The 24,664-nt window shown below is 28.9% G+C and overlaps 1 protein-coding gene across 5 annotated transcripts in view; it reads right to left on the reverse strand.

The window, feature by feature from the left end:
- The window catches only part of LOC107164768 (high affinity 3',5'-cyclic-AMP phosphodiesterase 7A-like), a 139,831-nt gene that overhangs the window by 68,980 nt on the left and 46,187 nt on the right, over positions 1-24,664 (reverse strand). Inside the window, exon 1 of one of the 5 annotated variants that reach the window (XM_089222210.1) lies at positions 19,538-19,815. The exons of the other annotated variants lie outside the window; for them this stretch is intronic. Coding sequence (XP_089078336.1) covers positions 19,538-19,564 — 27 coding nt within the window. The 5' untranslated portion in view covers positions 19,565-19,815. Of the gene's footprint in view, positions 1-19,537; positions 19,816-24,664 lie in introns of those variants that run through there. 5 annotated transcript variants of the gene reach the window in all.

The raw sequence follows: 24,664 nt of genomic DNA on the forward strand, positions 1-24,664 counted from the left end.
CTTACATTCATGTCCACTATATCTACTTAACAATGTTTATGATTTCATAAAAAACATATAAAAGCTTAACTTATTAATTATAAAATCAACATTTTCAACCATTAAATTCACAAAAATAAAAAATAAATTAAAATCATTTAATTTATGAGTTAATAAGTCGATAATTATGTTGAGTTGCCAACATATATTATCGTTTAATCATTCATCTGATAGCTTGTTTTAGGATTGGTGATCACCAGAGAATTTATGTGAAACAGCTCGCATTGTAATATTAATTCATTGAGTCTTTAAATAATTTTTGTAGTGATAAAAAGAAAATTTGGAAAACTCTAATAAAAAAAAAACACCAAACTTAGACTTAAGGTTCAATATTATTTTTTAACAGACCTAAAAAATGTAATATTTTGTACTAAATACAGAATATATTCTTATAAATTAAAAAAAAAAAGAAAATGCATTGATAACAGTGTCAAAAGCATGATAGTAAGAAATGTATTGCTATATTTCTTATATTGGTGGATATATCATCGTCTAACTATTTGCTCGCATCACATTGTCAGATTGTATTGTATTCTAGTAATTTAAATAAAAAATGCATAGTTATAGTATGTATCTGAAAGAACTTTCTGATTGCAGTTAACCAAAAAGTTGTCAATCCTTTACTAAAAACTGCTAACATATGATTGTATTGTATTAACATAATACCATATTTAAAGCCACAAGAAATTTGAAAAAAACTAACTTTGTTGACAATATAACACCTTAAATTTGAAGTCCTTGAAATTACTGCATACAAATGTTATTCCTTTTCCCAAAAATACTTAAAATATTGTAAACACAGTGGCGTAATCTAGTTCCACTTATAATGTATATCAATAATGTGATACATAATTAATAATACGATTGGCTTCATTTTAAGATTAAACATTCAAACTAATTGTATGCACGAAATGCTAAATTTTAGTTATCTATCAAGCATTATACAATAATTATATAAGACCAGACACCACCAGAACCGTAATTTATTATTATTATAGGTATTGGTACAACAGAATAAATGGTGTAATTAATGAACTATTATTTTGCATCCAATTTTAAACATAACAACCATATACATTTTTTAATTGTATTTACCATAGATCTTATAGCGATTGATATTTTTAGAGATCTTTTTGAAGCTATATTTATATATAATTCAAATAATATCAAGTCCATTGTTAAAAAATGCTAGATTGAGACGTAACTAATAATCATCGACATTGGTTTTTATAGAGGTAAAAAAGTTTACTAATGGTGGTAACATTTTACTTTTGTAATTAAATCATTTAAATCATAATAGATAGGTAATACAATAGTAGTATAAATCTATCTATATGAACAAATTAACAACAGTTAAAAATATAATTAGAAACTATTATAACTTTAAAGATGTATTACTATATTTATAGAGTGTTAAAAAAAATGTATTATTTTACCTATATTATTTTTATTTTTTACTATTTTTATTTTTAAATACAATTTAATAATGGAAATTTTATCTAAAGACATATAAAGGTCTATGACTCCAATCTACTAATTACTTTACTATATTAATTAAAAACATATTATATAAATATACAATAATATTAGGTTAGCTAGGTACCAAAAATTACAGTACTTATGAAAATGCTAAGTAAATTTTTTTATAATCGTTTTACCTCGATTATATACATTTTACCTTTTTTTTTTTAAAAAAGTAATTTTTCAATTGAAATACGATTTTAGTTTACGGACGCAAATTATACTAGAAATTAAATTTTCCCAAAAATAATATAATATATACATATTGCATTGTCAACATGTCAAATATTCAATACTGTGATATATCACTACTTATAAGTGTTATTGACATATAATATTATATTATTTTTCGTCAGCTTTAATAATGTTTTTTTTAAATTATATGACACTTGATTGACATTTTTTAAACAATTCCAAAATATTTTTCTAATAGTATTAATTTATTATTTTTCTAATAATAATTTAAATGGTGGATAATTTCAAGTGTATATTTATCCAAAAATGATTGATAAATTTAATATCTATTGACTCTTCTCCATATTCCGTAGTACACTCATTCAAAAATTGTATTTTATTGAATTTATTTTTTTCCATGATAGGTGATGATTTAATAGTATATAATATTATCTTTTTTAATATAATATTTTATTTTATACGAATAAGATACATCTAGAGTTATTACAATACAATTATATTAGTTTATTTTGATCAATTTTTTTTAACACATATTTCAAAAAAAATAATTTACGCATTGTTTCTTTCTAAGATGTGATATAATAATGTTACTTGATTGACATAAAAATGATAAAAAAAAAAATAAGTAAAAAGAAAAGATAATAAACAAAAATACATTATTTTTTATTCCAAAGTCAATGCATTTCTTCTGCGATCACGATTATTTTCATTTCTTTATGTCTTAAAATAAACTTAAATAAATATCTTTGATGGTTTTATGGCTTTTACCGAGCCACTCATTGTATAGTATAAAACATGAGGTTCTTTTTAAACCCCTAACAACTCAAGACTCCCAAACCCTAAAACGATGCACAAGTGTTAATCTCCCAATCGTGACGAAAATAGCAGTTCAAACGACCTCAGCTGAATACCTCAGATAGCATAAATCCTTGTCTTTTAAAAATACTTCGTTAAGCAAAGGAGTGTATAAGCCTAATCCGTTCCTCAAAATATTCAAAAAGTTATCGTAAGTACACCGTGTATTAAAAAATAAATAAAAACATAGAAACACATTTCTCTTTGTGATGGAGAAACAAGCGTTACAAACTTATAAAAAACATTGAATAAATAGGTTAATAAAATTAAACTATCAAATTTTTTTGTCGTGAAATAAAATAACTTATTTTCATCATTGAAGATTCTTATTATATTGCGAACGAGCACTAAGAAATTTAAAAAATTCAATGAATATGATTCCTTTGATGCGTCGATAATTAGATACAATGTGTGTAATGGTAATATATTAATTGGACAAACACATGTCAAATGAAACTGACTATATAGGGTCATAGTGAATAAGATAATGAGCTAATATTGAGCTGATAATTATAGTGACCAATTATTTACGAAAATAACTGCATTTAAAAAATTCATCTGTCTGGGAAATGATACTATAGATTCTATATCGATCAATATGTCGATGGATAAATTGATAATTTACTAAATGCTATGAGAGAAAACTGGAGTATTATTGAACATACCAGGTTTACTCGAATTGTTTAAGTTCAATGACCTTGTATGTCAAAAACGTTTTAAAATAAAATTAAAAAAAAAAACTAGAATTGTTTCCGAAAAAGACACAGAGGCATTTCGGTTTAGTGATAATTAGTTTGCTATTTGAAAAAAAGAAGCATTTACATTTTTTTCTATTTTATTATATATATATATTTTTGCAGTATTATATAATACTTAGATATTTATTTATAGGTTCAAAAAATTCTAAGAAATTGCAATAATGAAGCAAGTCCATTTTTTTTTTTAGTCTGTAACATTAAACCTGGAAGACCAGAAAAACTTTTTATCACAAACTTGATTCAGCTGGAAATTTCCTAAGTGTTATTTCATAGCATCTAAAAATTAAAGTAAAAAGAAAAAAGTTTATGGACTGAATAAAAAAACTTATAGCAACTTTTTTTTTATTAATCTTTATTAATTTCTCTGAACGTTTCACCTAAGGCATGTACTATGTTTAATACATAATAAAATAATTGTAGAAAAATGACTACTGTATTTGAGCGTTATATATCATATTAATGAGTGTTTTATTTTAATTAAACGTCCTGAAATACTATAAACATAGTTGTACCGGAATGATTATAATTTGGCTAACAACGAATACTCCCCCGAAAATTGTAGTTAATGTATACATTCATCTTGTCCTGGCATCCAAAATTCACCACACGTCCAATAAAACTCACGCTAAACCGCTAAATTTTCTTACGTTGCATTGGTACGAGAACGAAAAACAACAAAGCTATCAAAATATTTTTCTAGACATCCTCGGCGCGTTGTCGCGTTTTTTTCGTTAGTATTGAAACAGTTCCAAAACTCAACGGCCTACTGTAAGCGAACGTGATAGTTGGGGCGAGTGTGACTTTAACTAATTTGATGACGGTTACGTCCAACGCTGTATCCGAACATCGCATGACCTTATTTATTCCCGACCTGTGCTAAATACCAGAGCCAAGATCAATAACATACAAAGGGACAAACAACTTCTGTATTGGAAACCGTGGCCAAAAAAACTCGCGTAGGTAATTATAGAAATCTGATTGATACGAGAATAGAAGGTTCTTTTAATTAGAAAAAAAAAAGTTGACGATCAGTACTCCACACAACAATATTTAGAGATTCGAATTATAAATAGATAAGACAATATAAACGAGCACTCATCAAAATTATGCTTTTTTTCTTACACACAGGTATTTCGTTACATTATTAGAGTGTAAAAATGTGTCCTGACATGATAGATATAAAAAACTTACAACAACAAAAAATCATAAAAAATATAATATAACGAAACACGCTGCCATAAAATATTACACGCGAATGATCACGATGTAAATGGAGAAAAACATTTTAATGCGCTCGTATAAATTGCCGTCAAATAAATGAGGTTAGTATTTTGTCAACATTGTGTATATATGCGAGTGAATATTTTAACATTTTTATATATATTATTTTATGTTCGTTCTCATACAATAGCGTATATATTAGTGTGTCAAAGGGTAGAAATGTATATAATATATATATATATTGCGAGTAAATATTATATATATATTTTTAATACTGTGCTCAAAAATTAATATATTATTTTGTAATACCTATTGTATTTTAATAGAATGCATCACACTACGTGTTATCCATAAGTTAAATTACAATAGACATGAATACATTCCAAAACCTCTGCTGTACAGTTATAATAATAAAAATATAACATATATTCTTATATCTTATTCGCTGATTTTAACCAAGGTAGGTATTTACATTTTAGGTAAAAAAAAAACCCAAATAATATGGCACATAAACAATATACCTAGGAACTAAATCATAGTTTACTGTGAGTTGTGAGTAATATAGGTATATTGATAAAATGTAAACTGATGACTAAATAACTATAATATTTTTATTAGAATATATTGAACTATTCTGCACTAGCCTTAAAATTAAAAGAATGTATTATTATGTAGGTATAAGTACTTAGTAGACATAATGTATTTTACGTAAAGCGGCACTTTGAGTAAGATACGTAATAACAAAAATTACCTACTAAATTAAAATAAATTGAAAAATATTTTAGTTTTTTCATTATTAGATATTTTCAAATTTTATTAAAATAATCTTTTCAGGTAAATATTTAAATACTCCAAATCAAACTTAAAATTATAATTATATGCATGATATACTGACTTTGTAAGCCAATGTTGTAGAAATTAATTTACACACAAATAACAAATAAAAAATAAAAGCACTATCTCGGATTTAATTGAGCAACATTAAAAAAAGTATACATATATATATACTATGTCGCTTATACAATTTTATATGAGTATATAGGTACCAAAAATTAATATACACATACACTTAATTATTTGAATACTAAAAACATTACTTTTAAGTATTGTAATTTGTAAATCACAATTTTATTATGTTAATGATTTCTAAGTATATTAATGAAGTTAATGTGTGTTCTTGTGTGTAAAATAAATGTCATATAATGCGTTCCTATAAAACTTTAAACATTTTTGGAATACATAAAAAAACAACATTCAGAAATTTCTATTGTTATATTCGTTTCAGGCATAATAAACAAATTGGATACAATAAAATCCTTTTTAATTGTAGTACATGATGGTCACAGAGATATGTTTAAAACGGCGTTTTGGTGGTGGGATCGCAGGACATAAATAAAAAGTATATGAGCTCGTGATAAACGAACGAAGATTTAAATAATAATGCGTCACATTAAAGAAATACATACACAAACATACATGTAGCATGTTAGTGTATTACAAAATATGTAAACATACAATATTTATATATTATATACTTTGTGTTTGTGTGTGTGTATATATATAGCGTATATTATGTACCGATACGAAAAACAAAAACGTACCTTTTTTATTCTTAAGCATTAGGATTTAACGAGAAAATATTTTAGGTCTCCGTTTGTTGACGATAATCTCGAGTTTCATGACTTTTATCGAACGCTTTTAGCTCACTTTAGTTCCATACCACTGTTGGTATAATATTATATTCCCGTTGTCCTGTAACTCTAATATAATTATATATATATATATATATACTATCTGATAGGTCTTTTTCGGAAGCTGACAAAAAAAAACGATGAAATAAAATGACCCGACCGAGCTCGAGACTTTGGAGATAATAAAGTATCGATTAGGAATGAGAAGAAACATAGAACCAGACTTTTTTATGTCTGTATATTTAAGCTTGTACATACTTTTATTTCGGGTGGATCACCCGCCACCGTGATAAACAAGTTGTGGATGGGGAGGCTTGGATTCCGACCATATATAACAGGAGAACATAAAACAAATTTATAAGCTGATGGCCAGGGAGATGAGCGGACGAAAAGAAAAAGGTATAAAATATATATGCAATACACAGCCAATTCCCACGCATTATTTACTTGGGTTACCCATTTAAGTCCCTGTTGTCGACGAAACATATATATGTTTGAAAAATGCGCGTAAGAGCATTATAGTTACAATCCAAATAAAATTATACCCCCCCACGAGGATATATTATTATATATATTATAGTCGGGTATTAAGTTCTTAGCTATTTAATTACCTACGAAACAAATAACAATTGGTAGATAATAGTAACTCCATATAATCGTTAATCATATTATATATATATGACGGACAAAAAAAATAGAACCCATGAACACATACTATATGTATACCTGATAAATCCGAAATTCGAATCGAGTCCACAAATAATACTGCGTAAAAAATATTTTTAAAAAAACAATAAACTGCATCCAATGTAATCAGTGAATGTTAGGTTAGATAAACTGGATTTTTTTTATTCGTTATAATTAAAAATATTAAATTAATTAAAATAAAACAGTGTTATACGAACTCTGTCGGATAATGATATGATTTATACAAACAATTACAATTTTTTTCAATTTATATCAATTAGATTAAAATACAGTACAGGTAATATACTATATTGTGTTGTATTTATGTTAACCGATTTTAATTAATACAGTCGGTTCATTATTAGATTAAACGATAGTAGGTAGGTACTGTTATTGCATAATAAAATGATCATTGATAATACATCCATATATGCATTATATTACACACATTAATAAAGTATTTACAGCAAATCGCGAAAACAATGTATTATATATATGTGTAAGTATTTAAAATACTGAACAACAAAATTAAAACGACCATATTTCAAGTTGGAAATTTATAAATATATTTGCATTCAATATATATTTTTAGTATATAGAAATTCTATGCTACAAAATATTTCAAATACGCGTTATAAAACAAAAATATCCTATAGGTAATCATTCTAATTATTTATTTTTCATTCCTGTGAATATTAATAGTGAACAATTAAAAAAATTGACATGTCTGGCCCATATCTAAATATTTATAATATACAATCATAAATTTTCAAAGATTCAATCGTAAAAAAAAAATGTTGACAAAACATTCATCAAACTTTTCTGAATTTATAAATATATATATATTTATATAATAATGATTATTATAACCATCGCCCGTGACAGGCAGATGTGTTAATAAACTTTTCGCTCGATACTGTATTATACTGCTCTCTCTTTTTTCATATATTTCAGTAATATTTTCCACCACCCCTACGCAAAGCAAATAATGTTTCTGTTAATCTGAACAAAGAGAATTTAATCCATCCGACTGGATTTCAGCCGGCTATGAAAATAATAATTGACTGCCTAAGCTGACCTATTTTTTTTCACATTCACGCACACCCCGTAACTTTTTTAGTTGATGAGACGAAACGAGTACGATAAGATATAGTCAAACATCTTCGTCGTTTCTATATTACATTTTTTTAAAGGTATATACTTACAAATCAGGATGTACACAAATTCCAAAGTTTTTGGTCTATTATCTCAAACCTCTAACTATGCCCACGATTAAACGATCACGTCAACTGCAGATCACAACTGTTTCCCACCACTATACGCCAGGGAATCGTCATAATGTGATAAGCTTGTTTCATGTTATACGTAAAACATACATCCTGTTATCTTGTTGATACTAAAGTCCGTTGAGTTCATACAACTTATATAGCCTGGATAGACACTGTAACGTATTTTTTTTCTAAAATCGATTGAGTCGCAATTCTTAGAAATGGGATGAGATTTATAAATTTAAGAATAGGCGAGCTGATTAGGATTTGTCCACATAACTTTGGAAATATTTAAGCTATGGATTCTTATAAGTTATAAGCCTTTGCCTATACCCTCCAGTGACCTCGCCACTGACCTGCAGTATAAAATATGTATATTGTATAACATCGAATAGACGTTGCAGAAGTAGTTGTAAAATATATAGCTAAATAGGAAACGATCGCTCGAAAGCCTACCGATTTAAGTCACATGATTAGATATTGTCATCAACATACACAGGCGCTGCATCATATATGAAACAGATGCGAAGAAATTGTATTCGATGTATAATATATTGTTATGAGTAAAAACATTACTATACTAACGCACTACGTAATAATATTTGCTATACAAACAACTACATCATCGCCTTGAAACGTGAACAATGGCAAATTAATTGCACGTTGCATCGCGCGCCGTACATTATCCTGACGACCCCACGGGGCGGCGTATATACAATATATGTGTGTGTATTATTATACATATATTTTGTTTTATTCCCAAGACGAACAGGGTCGCCATCAATTACATGCACACTCATGCGCCGCAAACTATATTATAATATAATAGTCCTACACCTGCATGATGGCAGCAACCTTACACCCACACGCAGAGCTCACTCTCTCCTTGTTCGTTGTCATTCATACACATACACGGTGCATAGGTACATAATACCGTACTATATATATATATATATTATATCTCATAACAATCCATCTTCTCCGACTAATTCTACGAGACAATCTTTGTTCATTGACCAGCAACGACGAGACAAATCGGACAATAATAATACTAACGGTAAAGGGAACGATGAGCATATATGTGTGCATTATATGAGAAACGCAGTTGGAAAGTATATACGGTATGTATATACTTACTATGTATATATTATATATATTATGTTTTAATAGAAAGTTCACCGGACACATATTGTGTTTATAGGATATATATATTATATAGGTACCAAATTGCGCGGAACCATGACAGTCTCTGAACTCGATCCATCAATCGCGGTAGATGGCTTTTTTATATTATTATAGAGTTTTATCGGTGGACAACGGTCCGAAGACAAACGAAAATCTTAAATTTGCTTAATTTGTTTACAACGAACAGTGTAAATATTGTACGAGTAAATATTATGATGTATACGATAGGGGCCAAGAAAAACTTTACCACACGTCCGCACGACGTTATTTTGTTTCATATACATTGCAGAGAATAAGACAATTTTCTATAACTTATTACGACGGAGCTTCGATATCACTCAAACGAATTTGTGACCATTCCCCGCCCTTCCCACTGCTTGGGACTGAGACACATCGTTTACAGACTTATAAACCTACATTATGACCTTTTGGGCTTTTTATTTATGATTATTATATACACATAATGATTCGAGCATTGTAGTGAAAATGTAAGATCGACCCATACTTGCACTAATTTTTCGAGTGTTTGCGAACTCTTAGTAGTCGCTCTCGTCACGTCTTTAACCTAACTTCAGAATATAAAAAAATTCTGTTGAATTAAAAAAAATACAGACACCACGAGTATATTATATAACAGATATAAATCTTAAAATGTTCACACATACACACACACACACACACACACACACACACACACACACACACACACACACACACACACACACACACACACCTATAATAGGCACCCATAAACTCAACATCCATTAAGACACCTTGAAACCTGCAATAAAGCGTTAAACTGTCCAGCCACTTACACTGGATAAAATTTCAGAGGGGCTATAAAATATAGCAATACAAATTATACAGCAACATAGTAAAACAATTTATTCCTCCTTACTTATTATTTTTAATGTGAATATTGTCTATTATTATTCTTAATATCAAAATTGTATGCATGTCATTTGTTCAGAAGTAGGTATAGTGTATAGGATAATTTGACTTAATTTTCAAAATTCAAATTATTTCTGGGAGGGGGAGGGTTTGAACTCCAAACCCCCTCCCCTGTATACGTGCCTGAAACTTTCCCACGACATAACACATTGTTGATTATTCATTTTTGAAATCGCCCTGTAAGCTCAGGTTTTTATTTTCAACATTCCTCAGGATTATGTATAATTCATATTATGTTTTTTTCTCGTTCAAAAGAGTAAAAAATACGGAAACATATATAAGTAGAAATATTATCACGTGAAAACTGAAGGATGTCTTATAACAGTTATAACCTGCAACGTCGTTGTCGGTGGCTCGACTAGCTGTCTGCGTAACCGGTGGGAGATTTTTATGGGTTATCCATACACTCTTCACCCCCTACCACCGCAGAACAGCTAAAAATGCATTAACTCATTTTTGACGCCCGCCATTGCTACCTCTCGTAAACACACAGACACTCATATATATATATATATATATAAATCTCATATATATCACTCATATATATATATTAATTTATATAAATTCGTGGAAAAATACGACCCATATTCCGTTTAACGTAGTAAAGGCTCTAAAATACGTCCAGTTTGGTTTTTATGACGTCAAATACATAGTTCTTTCATCGCGTGTTTAGATAAAAAAAAAAAAAAATTTAAGCAATTCCGATTGTGTTTCCGTCGTATAAAGTTAAGTTGATTTTCCGATCGAAACAAGGGAGTAAAATGAAAACACTTTAAATAGCAATAAATGCGTTCGATTTCATCGTGTTTTTAGCGCTTTCACTTTGAAAACGAAACAAGCTCTGAGTAGCCAAAACGACTGCAATACAATAATATTCAGTACAGGAAATATGAACACCAAAAACAATAGCAAGTAAAACTGCAGTTCAACAGATACAAAAGTAATGATAGTTTGTGCTTCCGGAAAAGTTTTGATACGAGTGATACGACGATAAACATCCGTGAGTACGACGCGCCTTAAAACATGGATTATAAAACACATGTTTTTTCCAGGGCGAATGCATATTGTGTGAGAAATTATGAAGTATTATGATTATAAACCCACACGAAGAACGTTAATTTATTTAAGCTCTTTATAATGGATTTGTTTCCTATTATAGTATTATTAATTTTTCTAGTTAATTTCAAATACTGCTTATTTGTCTGTTATTAGTTATTACAATTAATAATATATTATATTGCCAATAATGAAAGTAAAGCAGCTTATATAAAAAATTAAAAACTAAGAAGTTGAATAATAAAATTTAATAAAGTAATGTATACGTGATTTGACGGTTAAATATTATTTTGTTCACCAACAAGAAATCTTAAAAAAAACATTTGATGTTTATTGGACATTTTTAAAAATAATATTTGAAAGTTCAATTTAATAATGCATAGGTACGTTTTGTCATTTAATCATATTTTCATTTAATGGCTCTATTCAGATGATATTTTTAAGTGTCGGAAAATATTTTAATATGTGATAATGTCCAGGCAACGAAATCATATTTTTTCTACATTAACGACAAATCAAATTTATGTTTTGTGTTTTCTTTTTGTATTTGACGTAGAAATATCTATAGGGTAGTTTATGATCCCAAATCGCCAAAATTAATTTCGATTTTATGAAAGCGAAATAAATATTTGTACACACAATCAGTATATATAATAATACTGTGTCTATATTGATATGTCGATATTGTGATTCGTTTGACACGTTGTACTAACAAAAGCGTTTTCGACCTTTACACTGAAGTTAAGCGTGAACAAATACTATTACTGATAAATGATAATAATAATAATGTTGGTTTAACAATATAATAATAGGCGCATTAACCTCAATGTTGCGGTTATTAAACGTTAGCAATTCATAAACAATATAATATATATATATATATATAATATGGTACGCGTTGTTTTCAGGCGGCGGCGAGGCTAATTTTAAGTAAATTAGCATTCGGATGTGCAGGCTTATATCAAACGACGGAAATATCCTTTGCGAGGATATTCTTGAAACACGTTTTGGTTGAAAACTACGTGTAGTTTATATTTAATGGGTTATCATATGTTTAAACAAAATAATATCATCTCGTATTTATCCGTTCTAAACCAACATGTTTCGATAGAGATCACGCAAATATTTTTGTTTTATAAAAGTCTATTGTTACCTATTATAACTTATAAGTCATCGCACTATTATAAGTGTTTGGAAGAGTCAAAATATTTGTATCTTATATTTTGTGAACAGATCTAAAATACAACACCAATTTAGAGTCGGCTTTAATAAATAAATAATCTAGCAGGATTATAGGGAGAGTAAATAGAGCATCTCTTGTGATTTATAGAAATAATATTGCCATTAAACGTTGAACTTTGATCTATTGGGATTAATGATTTTAGTCAGTAATGGGATTAACGTTAAGTTTTGATGTGTACACAGCACACTGTGATGGAGTTCAAATTTATATTTAACAAAAACAGTTGCGTGAAACTTATCAAAATTGAAAGCTTTAAGGCTGTTATTATCACGGATGGTTATGATGATATTCGTATTATAGTATTAATATTAAAACGACGCGAAGTGATAATTTTAGTAAAATATTATTAATTATGAAACTGTCGTTTTGGGCAATGATATCGGAATGGTTCACAATTTCATATAAGCGTTTCGTAGACTGATTTATAATAGCTATAGGGGAACGTACACGCCCCTTATATTGATTACCCTAAGCGACACCCCCTCCCACCACCATCACCACAAAGTTAGCACTACTTGGCAACAACCCCAAAATATCCACTCTTTCCGTACTGATAAACACACACTAAATACATGTATATAAATTATTATTGTACAATACTACTCTCTTTCTGCCAATTAAATGTATCTGCATATTATATTGTATACATAATAATACATAATACGTTTTTGATTTTTATCGAAGTCCCAGCCACAACCAGTATACTCAAACTTTAAAAACATATCATTTTTGGCTTAACACTACAAAAGCAAAACAACCTAATGAGTAAAGTTTATCTGGGATTGTCTACAAAAATAATTATTACCTACTGCTCTTAAACGGACTTTAATATACAAACACATTTTTAATATATATATATTTCTATAGAAGTTGGCATTTCTATTGCACTCTATCTCTCACACTCAATCACATTACTAGCCTAGCTATTTGTTTGTAATGAAAATCATGCTGTGAATACGCCAGACGGGTTTAATTTAATAATGGTATATCTCTATATACCGTCCTAGTAAAAAGTAATCACAATACGCATCGCACAATGATATAATTTTTTTCGTTTCATTTTTTTTTTTTTTTTTTTATATACAATGAAATGGTTATCACTTTAAATACGGTTAAATAATAAATAGATTAGAAATAATTTCGAAAGACCATTTTCAGAAAAGCATATCTGCATAAATCACTATTATAATCGCAGGATTTACCTAAAATGTGCAACAAAATCAATACAATATAAGAAGCTTACAAACAGATATGATCAATACAAAACGTTTGTCCAAAATATTAAACCAAAAAACAAAACTGGTAAATGGGTGTCACTCTGTTGTACAGTAGATTACAAGTGGGTCACAGTATAATGGATGGTAATAAATTTGAATTTAATGATATAATAATATCATTGTATACGAAAAACGATTCTAAGTGAAAACCATTTGTCGGCCTAGGATATTTTATATCATATTTATATTGTAATCATTACTAATGTGGCCGATAGGTTGAAATAATATAATTTACATATTATCATATTTGTACATAATGATATACTTTAAGTGTTTCAAGTACCCACAAATTATATTAGTAAATTACAATATAACTATAAAACCGTTATTCTTGATTATTAAATATGTAACTTAGTTCAAATATGATCTTAAAATAATTATACAAAATTGAGTTTAAATATTTCTAGATTTTTTTAGTTATATAATAGACTACTAACACGGAACCTTGTTTTAAATTTTCAATCCTTAGCTATAAAATTTTAACTTTATACATTTTTAAGTAAAATTTTAACTTTAAATGCTGATAAAAATAATTATGCCTAAACATGCCTATGTATTTTTAATGTTTTTCAACTGGCATCTAATAATACACTATTAAACTAAGTTACAAAAAAATAAAAATAAATAAGAAAATTGAAAACTAAAAATGTCAGTTCAAAACAAGTTCAAACATTTTGAAATTTTTATCAAGTACAGGAAATGATAAGATCGAAACTTGGTGTAAATTTCAAGTATCTACAATTGATTGTTCTTGAATTAAAAAATAAAAATTGAAAATTTGTTCCATGAGAATTCGAGTGACTTCAAACGCTTATAAAAATTTAATTTGACTTCCCGGTAAATTGAGAAATAAATAAAATTATACTTAAGATAAATTTAAAACGTCAGAGGTATGGATATTTGATACATTAAAAAAAGTTTCTTGAAAGTGGTAAACAGGAAATACAAAAACAAGGTTGGCGTCGCACGTCGTAAAGGCTATACCTAATATTATAGTAAATGAAAACTGTCGATGTATAGAGTCGAAAAGAGTGGCGAAGATAAATTAAATAACATATTAAAATTTAAGAGTTGAAAAAACACTGCTTTAGAAAATAGGATTTAAATTAGATTATACATCGATTTAAAGACGTCAACTAATTTAAAACATATTGACACGATAAAAAAAAATATTGCATTAAAGATCTAATAAAATGCATTAAGTCATATGATTAGAAGTAAAAAGTCTATAACTCAATATAAAATCCATTTCAACGAATGAGAAGACCACTTCTACAATGCAAATAAAGTTTGCCCATCTAGAAAATAAACGCGTAGTCAATTGAATATTAGTTGTGCACTTACTACCATTACACAGTTTATGCATGATAAGTTTCATGTACCTAGTTACTATTTACCTAGCAGTCTTTTAACTTTACATTGATTAAATACCTACATAAAAAACTCATCGTCAAATACTCACCTAATATAAATAATTAATTAATATGTAATAATACGATAATATTATATAATAATATAATATAGGCGGATAACTATACATTATATTTTATTTTATTTGTAATATAATTTAAGTCCTGCATTAAAAACTTTTAAAACATTTTATTTATAGCTTTCTTTTATAGTCATTACAATAACTCTAATATTATTGTTGAAACGTAGTTTGTGATTATTTATAAACATAAATATTTAATTAAAATACTGTAAAGACATTACATTTTTTTTATTCGTACAAAATATTTAAAAACGTAACATATATAATGCAATAATAAAACTAAGATTTTAAAATTTGGAAATTCTCCAAATTTGATTTTTTTTGAAATTAAAGTTTAATTAGTTAAAAAATATTTAATGTAAGTATGATTCTTTATCACGAATTTTCGATTATTTATTAACTAGTGAATTGAAAAACAACGAATTTAAGTTACAAACTTAATTCAAAGGTAATTTATAATTTATTTGGTAGATTATCAAAAAACAATTGCCTAACAATAATTATGGAGACGTAACAACCAGTAATATTTCAACATAGATTATACATTTAATATATTATATACAAGATACACAATAATACGAATGAGTTAAATTTATAAATAATGAAAGGAGAAGTGTATATTTCACCCAGTAATCGTGTTTGAGTACAAACAATAACGGTATAATATAACAAATATATGCACGAACCACACGAGTATCTAATCTCAATCAAAACTGACAAAACTAATAAAAGTTGCTGACGGATTTTTACCAGCGGACTTGCTGATAACTATATAGCTTAATCGGAAAAAAAAATGCTAAACGATGCGATCTGTTAACAAATACGGATTGAAGTTATATTTATTATTTATATACATATTATACACATTTTTACTAGATTAAACACTCGATTATTAATTCGAGATTTGTCATCGTTTAAGTATAGGTTTACTGATATTAACTGATATCCAGCTATAGTAGTTGATAGAAAATAAGCGATATCATCTGCGAAGAGAGTTATTCATAATTGGCACACGGATGAAGGAGCAGGACAAAGGCCGAATTTCAATACCAGCTGTCTAAAACGGAAATCGGAAACAGGCCGCGAGCGCGATGTGCAATATTCCGCGAGCTTCGTATTTCCCGGGATATATTATGGAGACGCGCGTCCGCCACGCCCATGTAGTGATGCCGTCGAATTCCCCCCCCCCCGCACTCACACTATCACTGCTTTCCAGGTATGTCCACCCCCGCAAAGTTTGGTTCCCCTCTCCTATATACGTCACAGGGGATAACTTTCGTGATACTTAAAGGGCCGTCCCGATGTTTTGTATATATACGTAAACGTGTAAAACTGTAAAACTGTATATATTTAAAACGCTTGTGCATGTGTAGCGTGTACAGCGTGCATGCGCAGGACATCCCTTTTTACGCATAACCATATTTTTACCAATACGAATTTAGTGTTATTATTATTACACATTTTAAGTATCGAGCTTATACGGTCTCCGCTGCCACGTCGTACAGCACACCGCGCGCGCATAATTAGCAAATACGTGTGCAATGCTACCAGTTCGAAATACTTTCTTGTTCGTCCCCTCTTGGCGCATATTAACTACCCAATCTCGTTCGTAGTATAATAAAATAAATTTATAATTGGTCTACTTGTTTGTTATCGCCCCACCATCATTGATGTGCCACATAAAATTTATCACGCCACCAAGACACGGTGACCATCCGTTATTGTTATACTATATGGTATTTTTTACTTATAGGTATATATAACTACAAAGACTAACATTACACAAGACTTTTGAATTGTAAAAAAAATGCACTGTTAATAGTTGTAAAACTAATCTATAGATAATCACAAAAAAATAAAAAATAAGAATATATCCTTAAAATCATTAAACGTCACACATTTTATTTAAACACTTTGAGAAATTGAAAGCCAATTGAAACTCTGTTGTAGCAGAAAATAATTCATTATACCTTGCATTAATTTTTAACGTTAATAAGATAATTATGCAATCGAAACTAATATAGACAATATATAAGCAGCTACGATGAGTGATTTCAAATATTATAAGAAATATTTACCACTTTTCCGTAAAGAGATCATATTATTATGATACTAGTGACTCAGTGTTTCTCAACCGGTGTCTCACAAGAAATGTCTGATATTTGCAATTATGCTGGTAAAAAATATTGAAAACCGTATTTTATTTTATTTCATTACATTTGTGTTGAGTGTCTCGCGAAAACTTGTGATGTATATTAGTATGCCTTTGAATCAAAAAAGCTTGAGAACCACTGCAATAGACTAACCAACATATAAAATATCGAGATACAGAGAAATATCGGTCATGAATATTGAAATTTTAGATTATATATAGTCTGCTGAAGTAAATTTCCAAGTTGCGGGATAATACATTTTATACGGTTCGGTGGTAACAAACAATAAATTACCTATTTATTATATGTACGCAAACATTTAATAAATTAGTAAATAAATATGTGTTTGACGCATATAAATCTACCACGGAGTTTTGAAACAATTTCAGACGAGACGAAAAAAAACGAAATGTAACTGAGGAATTTTCTTTAGTTTATTTTCTTTTTCTTTTTTGTCCGAGAAATTGAAAACTTTTTCACACAATATTCTATAGAATCGAGTTTATAAATCTTGTAAAACGGAAGAAAATTACGTTAAGTGTCTAAGGTAGTAACAGCAGCTATACAGCAATAACAACAACAAATAATGGTAAATTATTGATTCACTAAGTATAAGTTCCAGGAAATCGCCAGAGACAAAAAAATACTAATTGTTTATATTACGTTTAATTATTAAAGCAAAAAGCCAACTAAATATTTTTTCAATCAAATGAAATTTAGCAACCACACAATTTTATTGTATTGTTAACATTTAAATAGACCAAGTATCTTTGGAACGAATATGTGAATAATGACAAATGTTCTCGTTAAATACACCTATAAATATTCAGTCCAGTCTTCATAAAATTTAAACGAAATAAACATTTACATAAAATTTAAATTGATTTTGAGTATATTATAAGACGTCACTAAAATTAAATAAATTTCAATATAATATTATGTTCAATAATCTAACATATTCCGAATACTTAAAAACCCAACTAAAATAAATCAATGCTTCGTTTTTATCAATTTGGTTTTATAATTTGTATTTTTTACATAACTGCATATTATTCACACGACTATATAATTGGTTTGAGAAACTCTTAAACAATTGAACAGTTTTATTATTAATATAACTCTAATATATTATACACTTTACAGAATAATTAATATGCATTTATATGATATTATTTTTTTTAAACTAAAATTACATCACGTAAATTAGTTTCAAGTGATATATAATTTTTTAAATGTGATATTATTTCAATTTTGATAACTTAAAACAGTTAAAACATTAAAATAAAACCAATATTCTAAAAACGAAAACCACCAACATTAACCTATAAAGTCTCAGTTATCTTGATTAATTTTATTTTTTGTCTCGACCTACATAATATGTAGGCAACTCTAAATAATTTGTTCACGGCCTCAAAGTTGGAAATCGATGGTTTAAACAACAAATACGTACAATTATTTTTTTTAGCTAAGTATTTACTTGTTAGAATTCGTCGAGTTAGTAAAAATAAAAAAAGCTGTAATTTACATAAACTCTAAACATTCTAAAACCTATCGTATATCGATTAACATTTAAACTCATTTATTCATCACAGTCCTCCGACTTGACAATAATTTTAGTCGTTGAACTAAATAATGTACTTTTCAAATTAATTTACAAAACTGTCTTGTACACTGTGCTAATTTATACCATATCTAGTCTTGCCACCAGACATATTATCAAATGTTTTACAGTTTTATATCACTGGCATTTTAAGTTCAAATTTTTACCACGCGTAAACGGTCGTTTAGTAATTGAGTTAGTAATTAATTTTTAATGTGCGCACTGCTTAAGATATAATATATTATGTTCCATATAGTATTATAGGTAACGATTTCGTTTATATAATATAAATATTATTTTTAATGTATAATAATATAATACGCTGTTGACAAAAATTTTTTTTACCAAATCTGAACTGTCGTGTTTTGTCATCGTCAACTTCCGATATCCGCAATGACAAATTTTACCGCCAATAACGAAAATGGTCACCGTGTATCGAGGGATGAATACAAAACACTGGGAGATTAGAGGCGTTATGATACGTTACTATATGCGTATATCATCACTTCAATAACGGTACATAACTATATGGTATATAAGTGTAACCAGGTATACATGTATTACATAGTATTAAACGCATCACGCACGGGCTGTATATGACTGCGACGACTAAACGACACTGACGCACGCTGTATTACTGAAATCTAACCGTCGACAGAATTCTACATTTTGATGTTCTCATACCACTGTGACGTGAATTCGCCGGTTTCAAGTATAACATAAATACAATAATATTACATATATATAATTATAATATTATATATTTGACCCTTGTACACACGCACACACACGCAAACCTGCATAAATTAAATACATAAAAAAAAAGTATGTTGCGAATATCGATAAACCGGTAAATTGTGAGAGTAGTCACGGTGTGAGAGTTAAAAAAAAAAATAAATAATAATAATAATAATAAGTTCGAACTGGTTGTTGCAATACACCGTTGATAGTTGTTATTGTATAGTACGCGTGTGAAAGTGAAATCGTTAACGGAGCAACTCCTGGACTAACGACCTACGTCATTATAAAGGCATCGGGTGGTAAAAAAAAAATAATAAAATATTATATCGAATAAAAATTCTCGGATTCTCGTGTACGTATAATATACTAGTTGTTGTATAATGCGCACGCGCACAATGCGGTGTTTAACGCGAATTTCATTGAGCCAACATGGCCTACAGAGCGCCGGATGAGATGATGGTGGTAAGACGGCACCGAGAGCGATTAATATCAGCTCAAGTTTTCGCTCAGATTTTGAAATTAATAATAATAATATACTCGAAGCGTGCGGGTGGAAAAATCTGGCAGACTTAAATCGTCGTTTATCAAATGCACGAGTGTTATACGTATATTATTATTATTATTGTTGTTGTTGTTGTTGTTGTTGTTATGACGCGTCAGCGTGTGCTATACACCACGTGCGACGCGACTTCCGGACTAATATTCGAGATTATATTTTTACTGCAGCGAATAGACGATATAGTGGTGAACGAGTATACATACATAATGACGATATATAGTCCCTAAGCGTATGGGAAAATGGAAAAATAAATACAGTAACGACGATGAACGTATAATAATATTGATAGCTATATATATAACTGTAGAGCTCGGATTTCTATGCGATTGCATATTTTTTTTTTCGTCAGTAATCATAACGAATCATAATATAGTTTGAAGTTATTGGTGATTTTTGTTGCATATTTCTGCATATTTAATGGTTATTGCGTATTTTTACATATTTTTACGAAATTCGAAATATATATTGTATAACATATTATTAAAAGTAAATTGAAAAAAAAATGTATAAAATTATACATTATCGAGTAGAACAACAAATATTAATATTAATATCGTAAAATGTTGTGATGGAATTAATTGAAATGGTCTTGTATATTTTTTATTATGTTTTATTTGTTTTAATAATAAATAAAATTTAAAGAATATATAAATTTACAATACCCTTTTTTTTGTAATATTGAAATATATAAATTTGTGATATAAATTATTTTATTTTATTGCATATTTTCACGATTTTTGCCACATATTATTATATGGCATATTCGTTACTTTTTAGTGCATAAAAATCAGCGCTTTAACTATACAACTATATTCGTAGATTCGTGAATACTTTCATACATTTTTTTCCCAGTAACAAACTCGTTAATATAGTGTTATAGTGTTAAATTATTGTTATTTAGACATATAATTATACACCTCATCACGTGACAATAATATTATAAGCTTTTTGTAATGAATGGGACCATTTTTATGTAGTAATGGCCTCACGTCAACAGTCGATACATGTGTAATGTGTTCACGTCTAGTTTCCGTACACATCATGAGCTCCATCACTTAATAATTCGGCAAACGAGTGTGTATATAGGTAGGTAGTGATAAACCATAAACCAGTGATGTAGTCGTCATTTCTTTTTGTGAATAAACACTCAAATAAACATGATGTGTAAAAGCGGGGCTTCACCCCCACGCCCTCTCTATACACTACGATGTTATTATTTCTATATTTATAATAATTACACACTATATTACTACCCTGCATATCATACTCCTAGAAATGAATAATTAGACATTTTAGCTTTTTATGATTATACCTATTTGTTATGAGTTATGACTCATATATATAGTAAATAATTAAGTAATATTAAGTTTTAATCAAATAACCAGATAAGATTTTTAGTTTCAATAATAATATATATTAAAAAATAGTAAAAACAAGAAACAGTGTTATGGGAAAATATAAAATTACAAAATAAAATCTATATTACTTTCTTTGGAGATGTTGAACGCTACTGTTAAATTTGGTATTTATTTAAGCACTTACATGATTAGCATGATAAACAACTGTTTTCATCATGGAAACCGTCAACTCGATAAGGTTTCTTCGACATTTTTATTTATTAAATAAAAATTATTTATCAAATTGGTTTATAGAATAAATGCCTACCCAACGCGTATCGTGTGTTATTCTATATAAGTATACGCACTTAAAAAAAAAAGAGAAGAGGGTATACGCCGTATACCCGCGTATACGTCCCACTACACCACTGAATTTATAACCTATACTATTATAATATGTTATAGTAATACCCCCTCCCACCAATAGTGTAATAGTGCTGTATATCACATAATTTAATAATAGGTAATTTTTCGTTGCATAATTAGTTTAACGATGTACACTTTGAAAACGTTTCTAATTAGTAATTACCGTCTATACGTCCCATTTATTGAGTTAACCAAAGAGTACGTATATAAACAACCCTATTAATTTTCTAACTCATACATAGAGGTACAAACCCTTTGAGCTTCGATTAATGAGATGACACGTCGTTCAAATGCTGTTTCAGTTCGACCGAGCCGGTACAGACATCGGACCTATATTATATATGATGTATAAATATCATTAATTTCGGGACAAAGTGGACACAGTTTACAAATTGTTGACGCTCATACATATATGCATGCATCCATCGCGGATATCATCGCATAGATGCATAATACCCATTGTACTATATACAATAAGACGAGAAGAAAATAACCGGAAAATGATTAGGGAATGATGTCAGCGTCATAAACAATACGCCGCCGGTGGCGTGCGAGATGTAGACGACACACGGGCGAAATGAGAAGCATAATTATAATTTTTTACGGCGGAAAACGAATATGCAAAAATAATGTTATATAGGTAAGCACCATCATTAGGTCAATCACAGATCAAACACGCATAATATAAGTACGTGTTAGATGACTAGGGAAGTGGAAAAGTCTCATTTTCCATACATTATATATTATCATATATGTAAACGCGTTCACAGGCTGATAGATTTTTTTTTTAGTATCTCGAACAAAACTAATATACACGACTTTATTAATTATTATTTTGATCTGTCAAGATTATTATTGTTTCTAAAGTAGCGTCGAAACAAGGACACGGTTTAAATGGGAAAACAGGGGGCTTTGCAACAGTTTTTAGCATCCCTATATAGTATATAGTGTATAGGTACCTCCTATAACTACCTACTTACGTAACGATAGCATATATATTGTAAAACCAAAAAACAACAATATACGCGTAAACGAAATTATAATAATATAATATTAAGTCGCGGAACATTCGGCTGATGACGACGCGGAGGTCGTTGTACCTCGTCGACAATCGTAAAAATAATAATATTGTGTAACCGTGTGCACCACCGCTTCGGAGCTACAATACGAAAAACATGCTGTCTTCAACTCGATCGTTAAATGCGATACATTATTATTATTTATTTTAAATGACATATATTAATGCGTAAGTGACATTAAAAATGTAATTTTTATTTTTATTGCATTGCAGCACCTTTGCAGCACCTGCGTATGAGTATTCCGCTTCTGACTGCGATCCGAATAGATGGTGATGATGAGTATTGTAAAAATATATATTGACCTTTACTGTGGCGGACCCACAGCATGTACACAACGTTTTCTTGGAGTACGTTAAGAAAGCGTAACGATAGCAAAAAAAAAAAAAAAAAAACTCTGACCGACAATACTATAAAACAATAATTGAAAAGGAGTATATAATATATTATTGTTACAGTAGAACACTACGTAGTACCCCCCCCCCCCACCCAAAAAAAAAAAGAAAGTCTTCCCCCGAAGTTTCATAAATGACTACGCTACCCGATAACAGTTAACTTTAACGGCCTAAACGGTATATATAATCCTTATCTTTAAGACTGTATAACATAGAGAATATATATATATATGTATACTCTCACACAATCGGCAGTGCAGCAAATAAAAAACGATTAACTGAAATATACTTTTAAAACCTTATACGGTTCTACTGCGACAAGGCACGTATTTATAATATTGAAAAAAATAAAAAACGAGGTTGTTTTAATATATGACACGACGTTTGAGCCGTATATTATTATTATTATTATATTATTCATTTTAGCACGAGCGACACATAACTATTAAAATGCAGCGGTTCCTAAACTGTGCATTGTGGTAATGCACTATAGGGGTACCGCGAACACTTTGTAAGGGGGCACCGCGGTCTACGGCTCAAAATAAATGATTTAAAATGTAAAGAATTTTTTTCTTCAACAATTCGTTCGGTATTCTTATTTCCTGTCTTTCATCATATGGTATTCACAGCAGGAAATATATATTTGGTCCCAAAAACATCACCGCTAGAAAAAAAGTTTTGGAACCGCTGCTGCTATAAAACGTGTGCGTTGTACAGACGAATGTGCGCTTATTATACAAGGTAGGTATGGTAGGTGCACCTACGTTTAAGTGTTTATTTTTTTTTTCAACATTTTTCGAGCAGTTATATTGTAATATCATGTTTGTATGATGTATATAAAAAACATTATGGTTTTCGATAGCATGCACGTGCAATAATTATCTGCAGGTTTGGTGTACAATATAATATAATATTATGCGTTATTATTACCTATTCTT

The sequence above is a fragment of the Diuraphis noxia genome, unplaced genomic scaffold (assembly GCF_037042655.1).
Source record: "Diuraphis noxia isolate RWA-SAM2 unplaced genomic scaffold, SU_Dnox_SAM2 contig0003, whole genome shotgun sequence".
NCBI lineage: Eukaryota > Metazoa > Arthropoda > Insecta > Hemiptera > Aphididae > Diuraphis > Diuraphis noxia.